General features: G+C 34.9%; 1 protein-coding gene across 2 annotated transcripts in view; it reads right to left on the minus strand.

The window, feature by feature from the left end:
* LOC306846111 (pituitary adenylate cyclase-activating polypeptide type I receptor-like) overlaps positions 1-13,237 on the minus strand; it is a 33,455-nt gene extending 20,218 nt beyond the window's left edge. Inside the window, exons 1-3 of one of the 2 annotated variants that reach the window (XM_079379231.1) lie at positions 12,964-13,053; positions 10,635-10,738; positions 7,583-7,688 (exon numbers count right to left, since the gene is read on the minus strand). In XM_079379231.1, coding sequence (XP_079235357.1) covers positions 7,583-7,688; positions 10,635-10,733 — 205 coding nt within the window. In that variant the 5' untranslated portion in view covers positions 10,734-10,738; positions 12,964-13,053. Of the gene's footprint in view, positions 1-7,582; positions 7,689-10,634; positions 10,739-12,963 lie in introns of both variants that reach the window. The other variant, XM_079379232.1, reaches the window with a different exon arrangement.
* Between the last annotated feature and the right edge of the window lie 907 nt (positions 13,238-14,144).

A 14,144-nucleotide genomic window follows, 5' to 3' on the forward strand; every position in this document is an offset into this window, starting at 1 on the left:
ATATGAACATTATAAACACAAGCGAAATAAAAACTAACAAAAAACATTAAAAAAATAAATATTACCCAGATTCTATAAATAAATTCTATTGAGTCCCACTATAAAAAATATAAATACAAATTAAATTAAATAAATAATGAATAACTGAATAAATGTAAATACAATTCTATAAATGTATAAATTAAATAAATACTATTCAATCTCACTGTGAACACTATAAATAAAAAATTAAATAAACACTACCCAGATTCTATAAATAAATTATGTAAGATACAATCGAGTTTCAATGTGAACAATGTGGAAATGAATACTATTCAATCTTAATATGAATACTGTAAACTCAAACTAAATAAAAATGAATATTGAAATAAATATTAAAATCATACAAATTAACAAACACTAATAAACAAATGAAATAATACTGTTGCATCTCAATATTGTCACTATAAATACAAACTAACTATATAAACAAATAAATATAAAATCTAAATAAAAAGTAAACAAACGAATGAATAAATATCCAGATTCATTTTACTCCGACTCTGATATTTGTTGTATTTGATTCATAACTGAAGCAACGTTTCAGCAATCATTTTCCTCTGCGAACTCTCCAAGGAAAAATAACATTTCTCCGCAGCTCATTTCACAGAATTGATCACTGAAACAATAACATAATTCATGAACATGAGCTTAGATGTTTTGCTAACTTACAGGAAGGAATGAAGTCATAGTTACTTTGGCCGAGAGCCTGATTAACTAGACGCTGTACATTTAGTTTGATTAAAGTCTCTAGAGCGACGTTCGGTTTCTCCGTCTGCAGCCAGTCTGCTCTTTCTAGCTCGAGTGAATATGCGAAGTGAAGGTGGAGAGCAGTAGGTTTTGTCTGTCTGATGGTGCATGTTCTTTCTCACACATCTCAAATCAGTCCGGACACAAAGCCAATTATCTGAAAGGCCAAACAAGAACTCTCTAAACCAGTGGGAGAGAGCGAGAGAGAGAGAGAGAGACGGAGAAATAGCGAGCTAACCGGATGCAGATAAAAGTGTTCATACTGACACGAACACTGCTTCTCTGAATCATTTCTAGCAGCATACAGCTTCAGATGAACACATGTGCTCAGACTGACTCACTGCTATAAATGTCATTGCTAGATCGTAATCAGATTTATTGGTGAGATTTTGTCGATTGGACTCACAGACTAATCAAAGTGTGACGTCATTGATGCGTCAGGAGCCCTGAGGATGTACGGCTGCTCGAGCGCAAACATCATTACAGCTTCATTCATACTAAACAACATTTTAAAACAGATACCCAAGTGTAGAATATGCTATGTTAGAATACTAACACACTATGCTTACTAAAAAATAGCATGCAAAGAAGCATTCAGTACGCAATAAGTATGTCATATTAATGCTGTTACTGTTAGCTAAAACTAATAAAAAATGACTTTTAATTGGGAAAAGGCTGAAATAAATTAACATATCAGTATTAGATGAAAAATTTGAAATGAAAACCCTTCAACTGTAAATTGATGAGTGAAAAGTTTTCAAATCAACTCAAACTAAAACTTAAATAAAAATAAACTAAGCTATATAAAATATTTTTAATATTCAAAAACGAATAAAAATGTCAAAATTAATAAAACTTTAACTTCAAAAATAAAATGAAACCTAGGAACAAATAATAAAAGCTAATTCATTAGCTAATATTAATAGATACCAGAATAGTATAATAAAACTTTAATTGTATATAAATAATACTAAAATAACAATGATATAGAATTAAATGTGGCGTCCATTTGTCACTTTTGCTATAATATTTATATATATATCTTTTTTTTTTTCCAAATTGAGATTCATACATCATCCTGAATAAATAAGCTTTCCATTGATGTATGGTTTGTTAGGATCGGATAATATTTGGCTGAGATACAACTATTTGAAAATCTGGAATCTGAGGGTGCAAAAAAATCTAAATATTGAGAAAATTGCCTTTAAAGTTGTCCAAATGAAGTTCTTAGCAATGCATATCGCTAATCAAAAATGACGTTTTGATATATTTACAGTACGAAATTGACAAAACATCTTCATGGAACATGATAATCCTAATGATTTTTGGCATAAAAGAAAAATCAATAATTTTGACCCATACAATGTATTTTTGGCTATTGCTACAAAGATACCCCAGCGACTTACGGTTTTGTGGTCCAGGGTCACATATATGATATAAGTCTAATATATACAATCCCCTCCAAAAGTATTGGAACACTGAAGCCAATTCCTTTATTTTTGGCTTTGACATCAAAAGATGAACATGAGATGAGAGATTAACATTTCATCTTTTATTTACAGGTATTTTCATTTGGATCTGATATACACATCTTATCCTCTATTGCACAATTTGTTTGAACCCACCCATTGCTCATGTTACCAAAAGTATTGGAACATGTGACTGACAAGTGTGCTTTGTTGCCCTGGTGTGTCCTATTAATTGATTATTCAAACAATAAATAGCACTGAATGTCTACGCTCAGCTTCAGATCCGTGCAGACTGCATTTATAGTTAGTTAGACGTGTAACCAACATGAAAACTAGAGAGATGTCTATGGGTGAAAAACAAGCAATTGTGAAGCTGAGAGAAGATGAAAAATCAATCAAACCATTGCACAAACACTAGCAATAGCCAGTAGGCTACAACCATTTGGAATCTCCTGAGGAAGAAAGAAACCACTGGTGTACTAAGTTACACACCTCGAACGGGTAGATCAAGGAAAACATCAGCAGTTGATGACAGAAACATTGTGACAGCAGTAAAGAAAGACCCTAAAACAACTGTTAGTGACATCAGCAACAACCTCCAGAGGGCAGGAGTGAAGGCAGGAGTGAACGCATTCCAAAGTGATGGAAAGGCTAAAGTTTGGAGAAAAAAGGATCTGCTCATGATCCCAAACATACAAGCTCATCTGAAACACAGTGGAGGTAATGTCATGACTTGGGCTTGCATGGCTTCTTCTGGGACAGGCTCATTAATCTACATTAAAGATGCAGCAGCAAAATGAACTCAGAAGTCTACAGAAATATTTAGTCTGCCTACAGAAAGATGCAACCAAACTGATTGGGAGATCCTTCATCATGCAGCAAGATAATGACCCAAAACATTGTGCCAAAGCAACAAAAGAGTTCATCAGGGGCAAGAAGTGGAAGGTTTTAGACTGGCCATGTCAATCTCCACATTTAAACCCTTAGAGTATGCATTTTATCTGCCCAGAACTGAAAGAGGCTGCAGTGAAATCCTGGAAAAGCATCACAAAAGAAGAATGCAGAAGTTTGATTATGTCAATGTGAATACCTGGAAATAAAAGCTGAAATGCTAATCTCTCATCTCATATTCATCTTTTAATGTCAAACCCAGATGTCTTCAGTCTACAGCAAAAATAAAGGAATTGGCCTCACTGTTCCAATACTGTATTAAAATATTACTAATATAATATTTTTAATATAAATATTAATGATATATTTTAATATTATAATATATTATTATACTACAATAATATAGGAACATTATAACTAATAAAATATTAATATTATAACTATTCATAATAAAATATTATAATAGTATAATAGTACAAAACGTATATAAATAATACTAAAATAACAGTAAAATTACATTGCATGTTTAATTCAACAAGTGTATCATCAACACGTTATTATCTTTTGAAAATAAATACGTACTGTATATATTTATTTAGCATTTTTAACCCAATTCTGTGTCAAATATCTGACCTTTTGGCCATCCAATTTAATAATTAATCAAGATGAAAATCATAAACAAACTGCAGTTCATACTGCTTTCTTTTTTTGACAGACAGCACTGGTGACGTAAAAGTTCAGTGATTATTCATATCTGTGTTATTTTGCTTACGTCATGACATGTTCTAAATGACACTAGCACCACTTTCGCTCACTTTTTCTTTTGTCTCAATTTCTCTCCCACACACTTTTGCTTTTTCTGTCTGCGTCTGTCAATCTCTTTCTCAAGCCCTTCTTGCAAACGTGGCTGTTTTATTTCCGGCTGAATGATTTTCTGTCTGCGCAGCGATGAGCCTGCTGTGCTTTAAGGAACAGGAGAGGACGAGGATCAATGAAGCAGATGTAAACAGGCTGAACACAGAGGTCATTCCTCCAAAATACTCCCAGTTCAAAAACACAGAGACACTAAAGTCGCACGCAAAAAGGTCACTGCATTACATGCACAAAATATCAAAGCAAGCAGCATTTACTCTAAAGAAAAACAGCTCAAGCTCACAATTCAAACTAAATATTTCACAAAAGATGTTTGTTATATCATGTCAATAGATTAAATACGTTTAAAGGTATAAATTAATATTGAATGACCTTGAGTTCACTAAATCCATATTTTGCAGCTACTGTACAGACTCTTTCCCACCAATGAGAGCTTTGAGTTTAGCAAGGGTTTTAATTACTGGCATTTTAATGGTTTGCAGATATCTTGAAACTGATGCTTAATTCTCTGCTGGTAAGCATGTTGCTCTCCGTTGCGGTTGAGGATACTATTGTCGTCTAATTAGCTTAACCGCCCCCAGAGGATGCTGATTGGATGGCTAAAATTTGCCAAGAATTTAATGGCTTTGAAGCGAGGCTGAAAGACGAGATGTCTGAACACACATAGTCAAACACTTTACCCTCTTCTCATCAAGTTTGTTCAAATGAAGTTTCCTTCATACCTTACAGTGCATTTTCAATTTAAAACTGCTAAGAAAAACATTTATATTATTTATGACTTGTTTTTAGGATCATATACTCGTTCAAAGGTTTGGGGTCAATAAGATTTTTTTTTTCTTATTCTCACCAAGGCTTCAATTGTTTGATAAAAAAATACAGTAATATTGTGAAATATTTTTACTATTTAAAATCACTGTTTTCTTTTTAAATATATTTTTTAAGTAATTTAATCCTGTGATGTAAAGCTGAATTTTCAGCATTATTACTCCAGTCTTCAGATCCTTCAGAAATCATTCTCTAATATGCTGATTTGACAAGAAACTTTTCTTATTATTATAAATGCTGAAAACAGTTGTGCTAATCAAATTTGTTTCATGAAAACGTTCATATATTTTCTATTTCCAGGATTCTTTGCTGAACAGAAAGCTCAAAATAACAGCGTTTATTCAGAATAAAAATCTTTTGTAACATCATAAATGCCTACTGTATTTTGTATCAATTTAATGCATCCTTTCTCAATAAAAGTTTTTTTTTTTTATCTTACTGAGTCCAAACCTTTGACAGGTAGTGTACATTTAAACCTGCACATCTTCTGGCTTCTTAAAATGACTAAAGAACCATAAAAAAATCTCACCCACTCAAATTGAAAAAAACAAAAACAAAAAGATTGCCTATTTGAATAAGACCCTATTCTGCTGATTGCTCTGAAAAGAATAGCAATAACAACCTACAGCACATCTGGATTTGGATTGCGGTTGGTTATTATGAATATGAATAACACACAGGATTTGGCACTGAAATGTAAAACTTTTACTGTTTAGTGAATTCGCCCCCAAGTGTCTTTCTAGCAACTCAAGCTGTTTTACACCTTATAATCTGTTATTTTCTGCTCCAAACAGTCAGAACTATCTGGAGTGTCCTTGAGGCTGCAAACACATGAGTCAGAGTCAAAGTGCTTTCTCTCCATCTTCCTCTCAGCCCATTTATCCACATCCCGCTGGATGAGTCCTCCAGCTCTCACAAAAATAATTTTCTTCTCTGTAATCTCTGACAGGTGTCACAGCCCTGCTTCCTGTTTACCACAATACCTGAATACCTCTATAGGGGACGGATGACACATTTAGTACACGCCGAGCGAAATGAACCAATGAACACAAGTTCTAGTTAGTTTAGTATATTGAGGCTCTGGAAGAGATGGAGAATCATGACTCATTCTTTCAGAAGAAGGACTGAGAGCGAGATGGGAAGACAGAATGTAGAACACGCTAGATGGAATGTTGCATGGTAACAGTTCCGAATCACTTCTGCTGTATGAATTGAACTGTTTAATTCAATTAATCAGTTTAAAAAAATGGTTGCTGACATCCGCTTCTGGCATATTACATGCTCCTAATCATCAGTGTTAATTAAGCAGTTTTACTCTCCGTTTACTCTTAAGGAGTTAACTTAACAAAAAATAGTGAAAAATGCCCCCTAGTGTTGGTGAAAATGATCAGAGTTGAATTCTGCATTGTTAATTTTACTGTTTTTACTGCCTTTTAATCTAATAAATGGATGGTTAGCGTAAGAGCCTTCTTTCTATAACAATATCTTATCGATCCCAAACTTTAGAACACTTGCGTATGAAAATGTAATTTAATTCAACTATATTTATTAAAAAAATATATTTTTTTTTTATTGAAATCTACGGAAGTTCTAAGCGGCCATGCATTATTATCATTTTTCTGTCTTGTTTTCTCGTGATCACGACTTAATTTTCTCGTGATCTCGACATAACGAAAGTTGTTTTGTCGTTATCACGACTTAATTTTCTCGTGATCTCGACATAACGAAAGTTGTTTTGTCGTTATCACGACTTAATTTTCTCGTGATCTCGACATAACGAAAGTTGTTTTGTCGTTATCACGACTTAATTTTCTCGTGATCTCGACATAACGAAAGTTGTTTTGTCGTTATCACAACTTAATTTTCTCGTGATCTCGACATAACGAAAGTTGTTTTGTCGTTATCACGACTTAATTTTCTCGTGATCTCGACATAACGAAAGTTGTTTTGTGGTTATCTGGACATAACGAAAGTTGTTGATCTCAACGTAAAAACCGTTTTCTCACGACGTAATTGTAGCTATCATGAGAAAATCAGGGTCGCTATATTGTCTTCGACGATAAAGTTGCAGACCCGACAGCCTCCTTCTCAAGTGTCGAACACTTATGTGTAAGTCGTCAATCACTGACAGACACAGAGCTATTTCAGTTTGAGTGAGTCCCTGATCAAAGTAAAAGCGAATACGATCATCCATGATGCTGCAATGATGCTGCTTCTATAGCATTTTCTCATGCCGAATACACAGAGAAAATTAAGTCGTGATAACGACAAAACAACTTTCGTTATGTCGAGATCACGAGAAAATTAAGTCGTGATAACGACAAAACAAAGACAGAAAAATTATAATAATGCATGGCCGCTTAGAACTTCCGTAGAAATCAGCTATAAAAGTACCTTATATTTTGCCCCATTAGTCAAAATCTTTGTTTACAAAAATGCTCTTACTATCAGCTCACTCATCAGTTCACGGTTCATTGTGAATCAGGCATGTGCAAAAGATGCGGCTCTCACTGTTTGATGCAGTAGAAAATTACTCTAGAAAACTGTATCTGTTATCTTTTCCTGTTCATCTTTCACATTGTAATTGGAAGATCAAACACAACGGTTTATGTAAGAGAATTCCATACTAGATTACCACACTTCATCTGGCTATTCCTTGCATTTTCTCTGTATACATATTATACTGCATATAAAAGACACTGTAAATGTGTTAGATAGCCTTTGCTCTCTCTTACCAAGCTTTTCGTCATCTTTAGTGTCGTGCAGGGCAATTCGCTCCAAGCATCTCTCCTCCTCACGTTTGATGACGCAGTTGGAGATCTCTGAATGTATGGGCCACATCTGAATCAACAAACAGATAAAACACATAAATAAACCAGAACAACACAAGAGCAGGATGAATAAACAGCAGCAACAAACAGGATACATCTGCACCACCAAAATGTTTCCAATATCAATAACTTGCCTGCATATAAACAAGATGAAAAATCGACCTGCAAAAGCTGTGCTAGTTCCGTCTATTTATCCCTCTGGGGGTAAATAAAAAAACTTTCAAAGACTTTATCTTTTATAGAAGTTGTGTTATTTCTGTCTCTGATATCTATAGGGTTTGTTACTGGGTTAGATTGAATGTCCATCGCTGTAAAAATCCAGCTAAAAATGGTTGTCCTAAAAAACACCCTCAGGCTACCCAAGATGTAGATGAATTATTGTAGATGAGAACAGATTTATAGAAATTTAGCATCACATCACTTGCTCACCAATGGATCCTCTGCAGTGAATGGGTGCCGTCAGCTGATAAAAGCATCACAATTATCCACAAGTAATCCACACCACTCCTCATCTATTAACGTCTTGTAAAATAGAAAGTCGTGTGTTTGTAAGGAACAAATCTATCTGTAAGACATGCATAACTTTAAAAGTATCCTCTATCCATAATTTTGCTTTCTCCAGTGAAAAAGTCATCTCGTCTGAATCAAAAGAGAAACACAGATCAAGCACCGTTTACAAGCAAAAATATTTCTAACAATATATTGGTATATTTTGATGTGTGAAGACAACAGGAGCTGGACTTTTTCACTGGCCAAACGGTTATTATGCATTATGGACTCATATTTTAACCCAAAACAATGACTTCAAGTTAAAACGTCTTAATGCTTTTTCTTCACAAGATGTTAACTGATGGACTGGAGTGGTGTGGATTATTGTGATGCTTTAATCAGCTGTTTGGACTCTCATTCTGACGGCACCCATTCACTGCAGAGCATCCATTGGTGAGCATGTGATGTAATGCTACATTTCTCCAAATCTGTTCTGATGAAGAAACAAACTCATCTGGATGGCCTGAGGTTTAGTAAAGTTTCAGCAAATTTTAATTTTGGGCTAAAATATGCTCTGCTGAATTGTATAGAAATGTGTAGAGCTGAGGTTCTGTTGCCAAATTCTTTTAACACGGACAGATATAAACAGCAAATGCGGTGTCAAAAATGCTAAACAATGATTTGTCTGTAGCAGGGTGTGAATTACACAGCACAACTGAAGGGGATCAATTTAAATCTATAATAAAGTGCCAAATAATGACATCACGTCATCTACTGTCCATTGATCCTAATTGAAAGCGCTTGGGCAGCCAACTGTTGCTATGGTTACCTCCTCCTGCAACTTACTGAAAATACGCACTCTGAGTAACTTGTAATCTAATGTTTGTGGTTACTGAAATGTTATGAGAAAGTCCTAAACTTTTGTATGTAAAATGAAGCATGTAATATTTTAGATATAAACTTGACCACCTTTCCAAACCTTTCACAAATTGGAGGGGTCAGGGGTCAAATTCACCAATCTAAAACGATCCTGTCTGCGTTCTGGATTCCAACGGAAATAAAAACCTTCCCAGAAACACAAATAATTTAATAAATAGACTCAAATTCTAGATTTTAATTTGACTCAGTGTGTCTTTATTTTTACTCAGTTCATCAATAAACACATGCATGAAAAATGCTGCACTTTAGCCTTCAAAAATGAGAAAAAATACACATACACAACCATTTTTTCTTAGTATGAAGAACATTAAGAAAAACAACAACAACTAAAGAACCTTTTTTCCACTATAAAGTCTTTTTTGTGCAACTGAAAGGCTTTGTGGGTTTCAACTCTTCTAAGACCAATTGATTTAATCTATCCATATTCACTTTATACCGTGCCTCTATACACTATATATCAATAATTGGCTCATTTGTGTCCGTAACTTTAGGAGACAATGTTGATATTTCAGGCAAATTACATACATTGTATTTCCTAAACTATATAAGAGCAACATCTGAGCAATATTTTTCAATGGACTTATTACGCAAATCATCCAAACCCTCCATTCCCACCATTCAGACGGGTTTTTATGATAAGATTTTCTTGTTTATTTCCTCACTGTAGGGAAATTACCAAGAACTAACAAGACCTTTATCTCACAACAGTTATCACAAAACCTCAGGATGTGTTTTTCTTCTTCTTTTAAAAGTTAACCTTTCAGATATGCTTTGAAACTGGCACTAAAACAGAACTGTTTTTTGTGTTTTCAGCTTGCCTGTTCACGGTGCTACTCTAAAGAAACACACTGTGAACAGTCAAACAGAAAATACAAAAACTAGTTCTGTTTTAGAGCTACTACCTGTTTCTGAGTGGCTTTTAATGCATTGCTATGCGGTAACAAACATTTAACGAAAATATTAACCAGAAAATCCCTAAGTAAACTATGATAAATGTTGCTAAAGTAAAATAAGTTTAAGAAAAAATGGAAATGGGAAATTATCAAAAACTAAAACTGAAATAAAAATAAATGAAACCTAAATAGTAATAGTGTAAACAAAAGCTAAAAAACTGACACAAAAATGAAACTAAAATTAAATTGAAAACTGAAAGTATTATAAAAGCTAATTCAAAACATTAATATAAAGTATATAAATAATACTAAAATAACACTTGTGGTTGCTAGGGTGGTCTGAATGGTTGCTAGGACATTAGTAGTTGCTTTCTAGGGTTTTCTAGATGGTTGCTTAAAGTCTTTGGTCTCTAAATATGGTTATTTTATCGTCTACTGTGGGCAAAATCGTGATACCCAAAGTTTAATAATGAGAGTTAGGGGTTTGTTCAAAAACTAACTTTAAACAGGCAGCTGCAATAGTGATTCTTGCCTCATCAAACTTCAATAATGGTCACATGTGTAAAATATAATCATGTAAATCCATGTGAATACAGGCCCGAAGCACACACATACAAGCCCGTCTCTGCTCTTACCAGGCTGATGATGAGGAAGAGGACGAGGAAGGTCTCTCTTGTCGCGTGTCTATGCATTCTGCTCACGATTATTCCCAGAGATCTCACACACAACCTCATAAAGCCTGAAAGAGAAGGAACATTTTTTTTAAAACACACACACACACAGAGAGAGAGAGAGACAGAGCTGTTTTAGTACTACTGGCCACATTGTAATATACTGCAGCACAGTGGCTCATGCTCAGTCTGGACCCACAACAACACCGAATCACCCTTACATTCTTTATTATATACAACCCCATCCAAAATAATCAAATCTCTGATCGCTGAAGTGCGCAGGGCCAGTGCGGAGGGAGGGGCGAGTGGGCAGGGGTTTACGAGAAATGTGTGTCGGCCAGATTTACTGATCCACAGCGAATCTAAAGAGGTATAAGATCCCTTAAGATGAGACCTGTGTGAGGATAGTGAACGGTCTCCGAGCCCCCGCTGTCTTACTCATCCTTATTAGAATTATCCCAAAAAAAGGAATAAATGGATGAATAATAGGGAATAAAACACACATAGACAAAAACGAGCAGTGATTCAATTACATGCAACTGCAGAACTTGCATGCTCAGAAAAACAAGACTCAGATTCAGTTCCGAAAAGAATCAGATATTACACTGTTTTCCTCCAAATGAACGTGCGATGATTTGATATGTGAATGCTTTGCAGTTCTCAAGTCTAGAAATGCCAATTTCAGTAGAAAATGTACATCTAAATGTTTCTTCTTACATATTCTCTCTCTTCTCCGTGCTATTTTTGTAACCCTTGTGGGATGCAAACAAACAGGCACTTCAAGGAGAGAAAGACACTATTGAGTGTCAATCAAACAGAAGGTTTTTTTATGGATGCAAAACACACACTGTGGCTCCGATAACCATCATAATGAGAAGCACAGGGCTGAACGCGGCTCTGTTTCTGAATGGGCTCTGTGCTCTTGAAGGCACAACAGCATCTGGTAATAATAATAACGGTCATTTAACATTGCATATTCTTGTGTATTTTTATACCGCTAATGCTATTGTATTGCTATGTTGATTCCATTAACGGTGATGCATCTTTTCCACAAAACAAAAAGCAACACTGTAACAAGAGAAAAGCATCAGATTTTCAGCACCTAATGAATTGAAATGACTTAATATGGTTCCCAATGTCAAAACATTACAAGGTCAAAAGTGTGTATGGCTTCTGAATAAAATGGAGGTCATTGCAATACATGCACTTTTTAAAAATCGGATTCATTTTGAGGCAGTCGTTTGAATGGGAATGTACAGTGGTTGGGTTTGTTTTGCATGAATGTGCTGTGACTCACTGCATGCCTTCATATTCACTGCAGAAATCTGGATTGATTTACTGATGATGGTGTGAGGCGTTAGAGAGAGACAACAGACCTAATGCACGAGAGAAACCATCAGAATTGCCTGATTATTGGCTTTACACGGGTGCTTTGCTGTAAATGACACTGTCAACATTTTTTTCTGGCTCAAGACATACAAGTTTGCTTCATGAGGTGAATATATTTCACCCCAAAATAATAATAAAAAATGCATAATGTTATTGGCTTTATATATATTTTGCATCATTATCAGTACAGTTCAACCTATTTTCTCCCTAGTTTTCATTGCTACGTCTCACGATGTTTAACTTTTGAGGTTTGGCTGTAATTCTCATTATTCTTAATGATGGCTCTCATTAGATTCTCATTACTGTAACAGAGTAATGTAATCATCCTGTCTGGTCAGTTTATTTTTATTAAAATGAGTAAACTTTGAAGGTAGTACATCAAACAACAGCCTTGATACACATTAATAATTAACAATATTAGTGTTTAAATAATATATAATTATTTTCTGCATTACAGTCAGTGGAAACGTGACGAAAATATTTATGCGAATATAATTTCGTATTATTTTCTTTTCATTTTGGGGTGAAATGTGACATATTCTGGAGAAGCTTCACGAGATTCATCCATTTACAGTTGAAACATGCTCAACGAGGATTTGCGACAAATATGTTTTGGATGCATTCAAATGCACCCTTTTAAACTGATAATGTGGATGAATCGGTACATTATAACCCACAAATCATCTTTAAATTCCTGAACTGAAAGTATATCCAACAAAGCAAGCCCGATAATCTCTGCGGTCTCTAAATATTCACTCATCTCATATTAATAATTAATCCGTCCATAGGAACACGCACGCCGTTCACTACAGTGTATTATTGTGAACGGAGGTCGCCCGCATTCAATGTATCGCTGTAGATCAATGACTGAAGAAACGCGAAGAAAGAAGATGCGCAAACTCACCATCACAGAATGGCTCGCGATATAACCCCTCTTCTTCGCTGCAACGTCTGCAAATGGACGGTTCGATTCGTGCACCTGCGATTCAACTTTGTCATCCGCGTCTCACATCGACAGACTGGAGTAATGAAGGTCTGTGGAGCTCTGGAGGAGCGTGAGGGTGAAGAGCGGTGATTCCCTCACTGCTGCTGGCAATCACCTGCACTGAGAGACACCAGCATCACTGAACATCACAGCACAGCATTATTAAGCCATCACACGCTATCACTCAACCCTCAACGCTTAGAATTTGAATTTTTCACCAAATGGCATTATGCATTCAATGCATTTATTGAATTTTTTTTTTCATTTCTTTGATTTGTGAGATTCTAATTGTGGTTTATAATCCATTAACTAGTGATCAATCCTACTTCACTAATAAGGCTCTCCAACACTGAACCACGAATCACCATTATTTACCCTCATTGCATCAAAAGTGAACACTATTCAAAAAAATTCACCAATTTGTAGTATGCATCCAATGCATTTTCTTGTCTTTATTTTGTGAGTTTCTAACTGTGGTTTATAATCTATTAATAAGTGAACAATCCTACCATTATTCATCACTAATATCGCTCACCAACACTGAACATCACTTGCATAAATAAACCACCAATCATCATTATTTACCCTCATTGCACCAAAAATGAACACTATTCAAACAATCTCACCAATTTGTATTCAATGCATTTCCTTGTCTTTCTTTATTTTGTGAATTTCTAACTGTGGTTTTTATTAATAATTGAACAGTCCCATCACTGATATTGCTTTCCAACACTGAACATCAGTTGCATTTAACCATCACTCATCATTATTGATCATCATTCACCGAGAGTGAACTTGTCACACTTTTACACCAGTTGGCATTATGCATTGGCTTTCTTTGATTTGTGAGATTCTAATTGTGCTTTAAAATCCATTAACTAGCGAACAATCCATTATTCATCACCAACACCGAACATCACCTGCATAAATAAACCATCACTCACCATTATCTATCATCATTCACCAACAGTGAACATGTCACAGTTTTTCACCAACTGACAACATGTATTCAATGCATTTTCTTGTCTTACTTTCATTAGTGAGTTTTTCAATCTTGATTTATAATCTATTAACAAGTGATTAATCCTACCATTATTCAT

This window comes from Barbus barbus (assembly GCF_936440315.1).
Source record: "Barbus barbus genome assembly, chromosome: 26".
In the NCBI taxonomy this organism is placed as follows: Eukaryota; Metazoa; Chordata; class Actinopteri; order Cypriniformes; family Cyprinidae; genus Barbus; species Barbus barbus.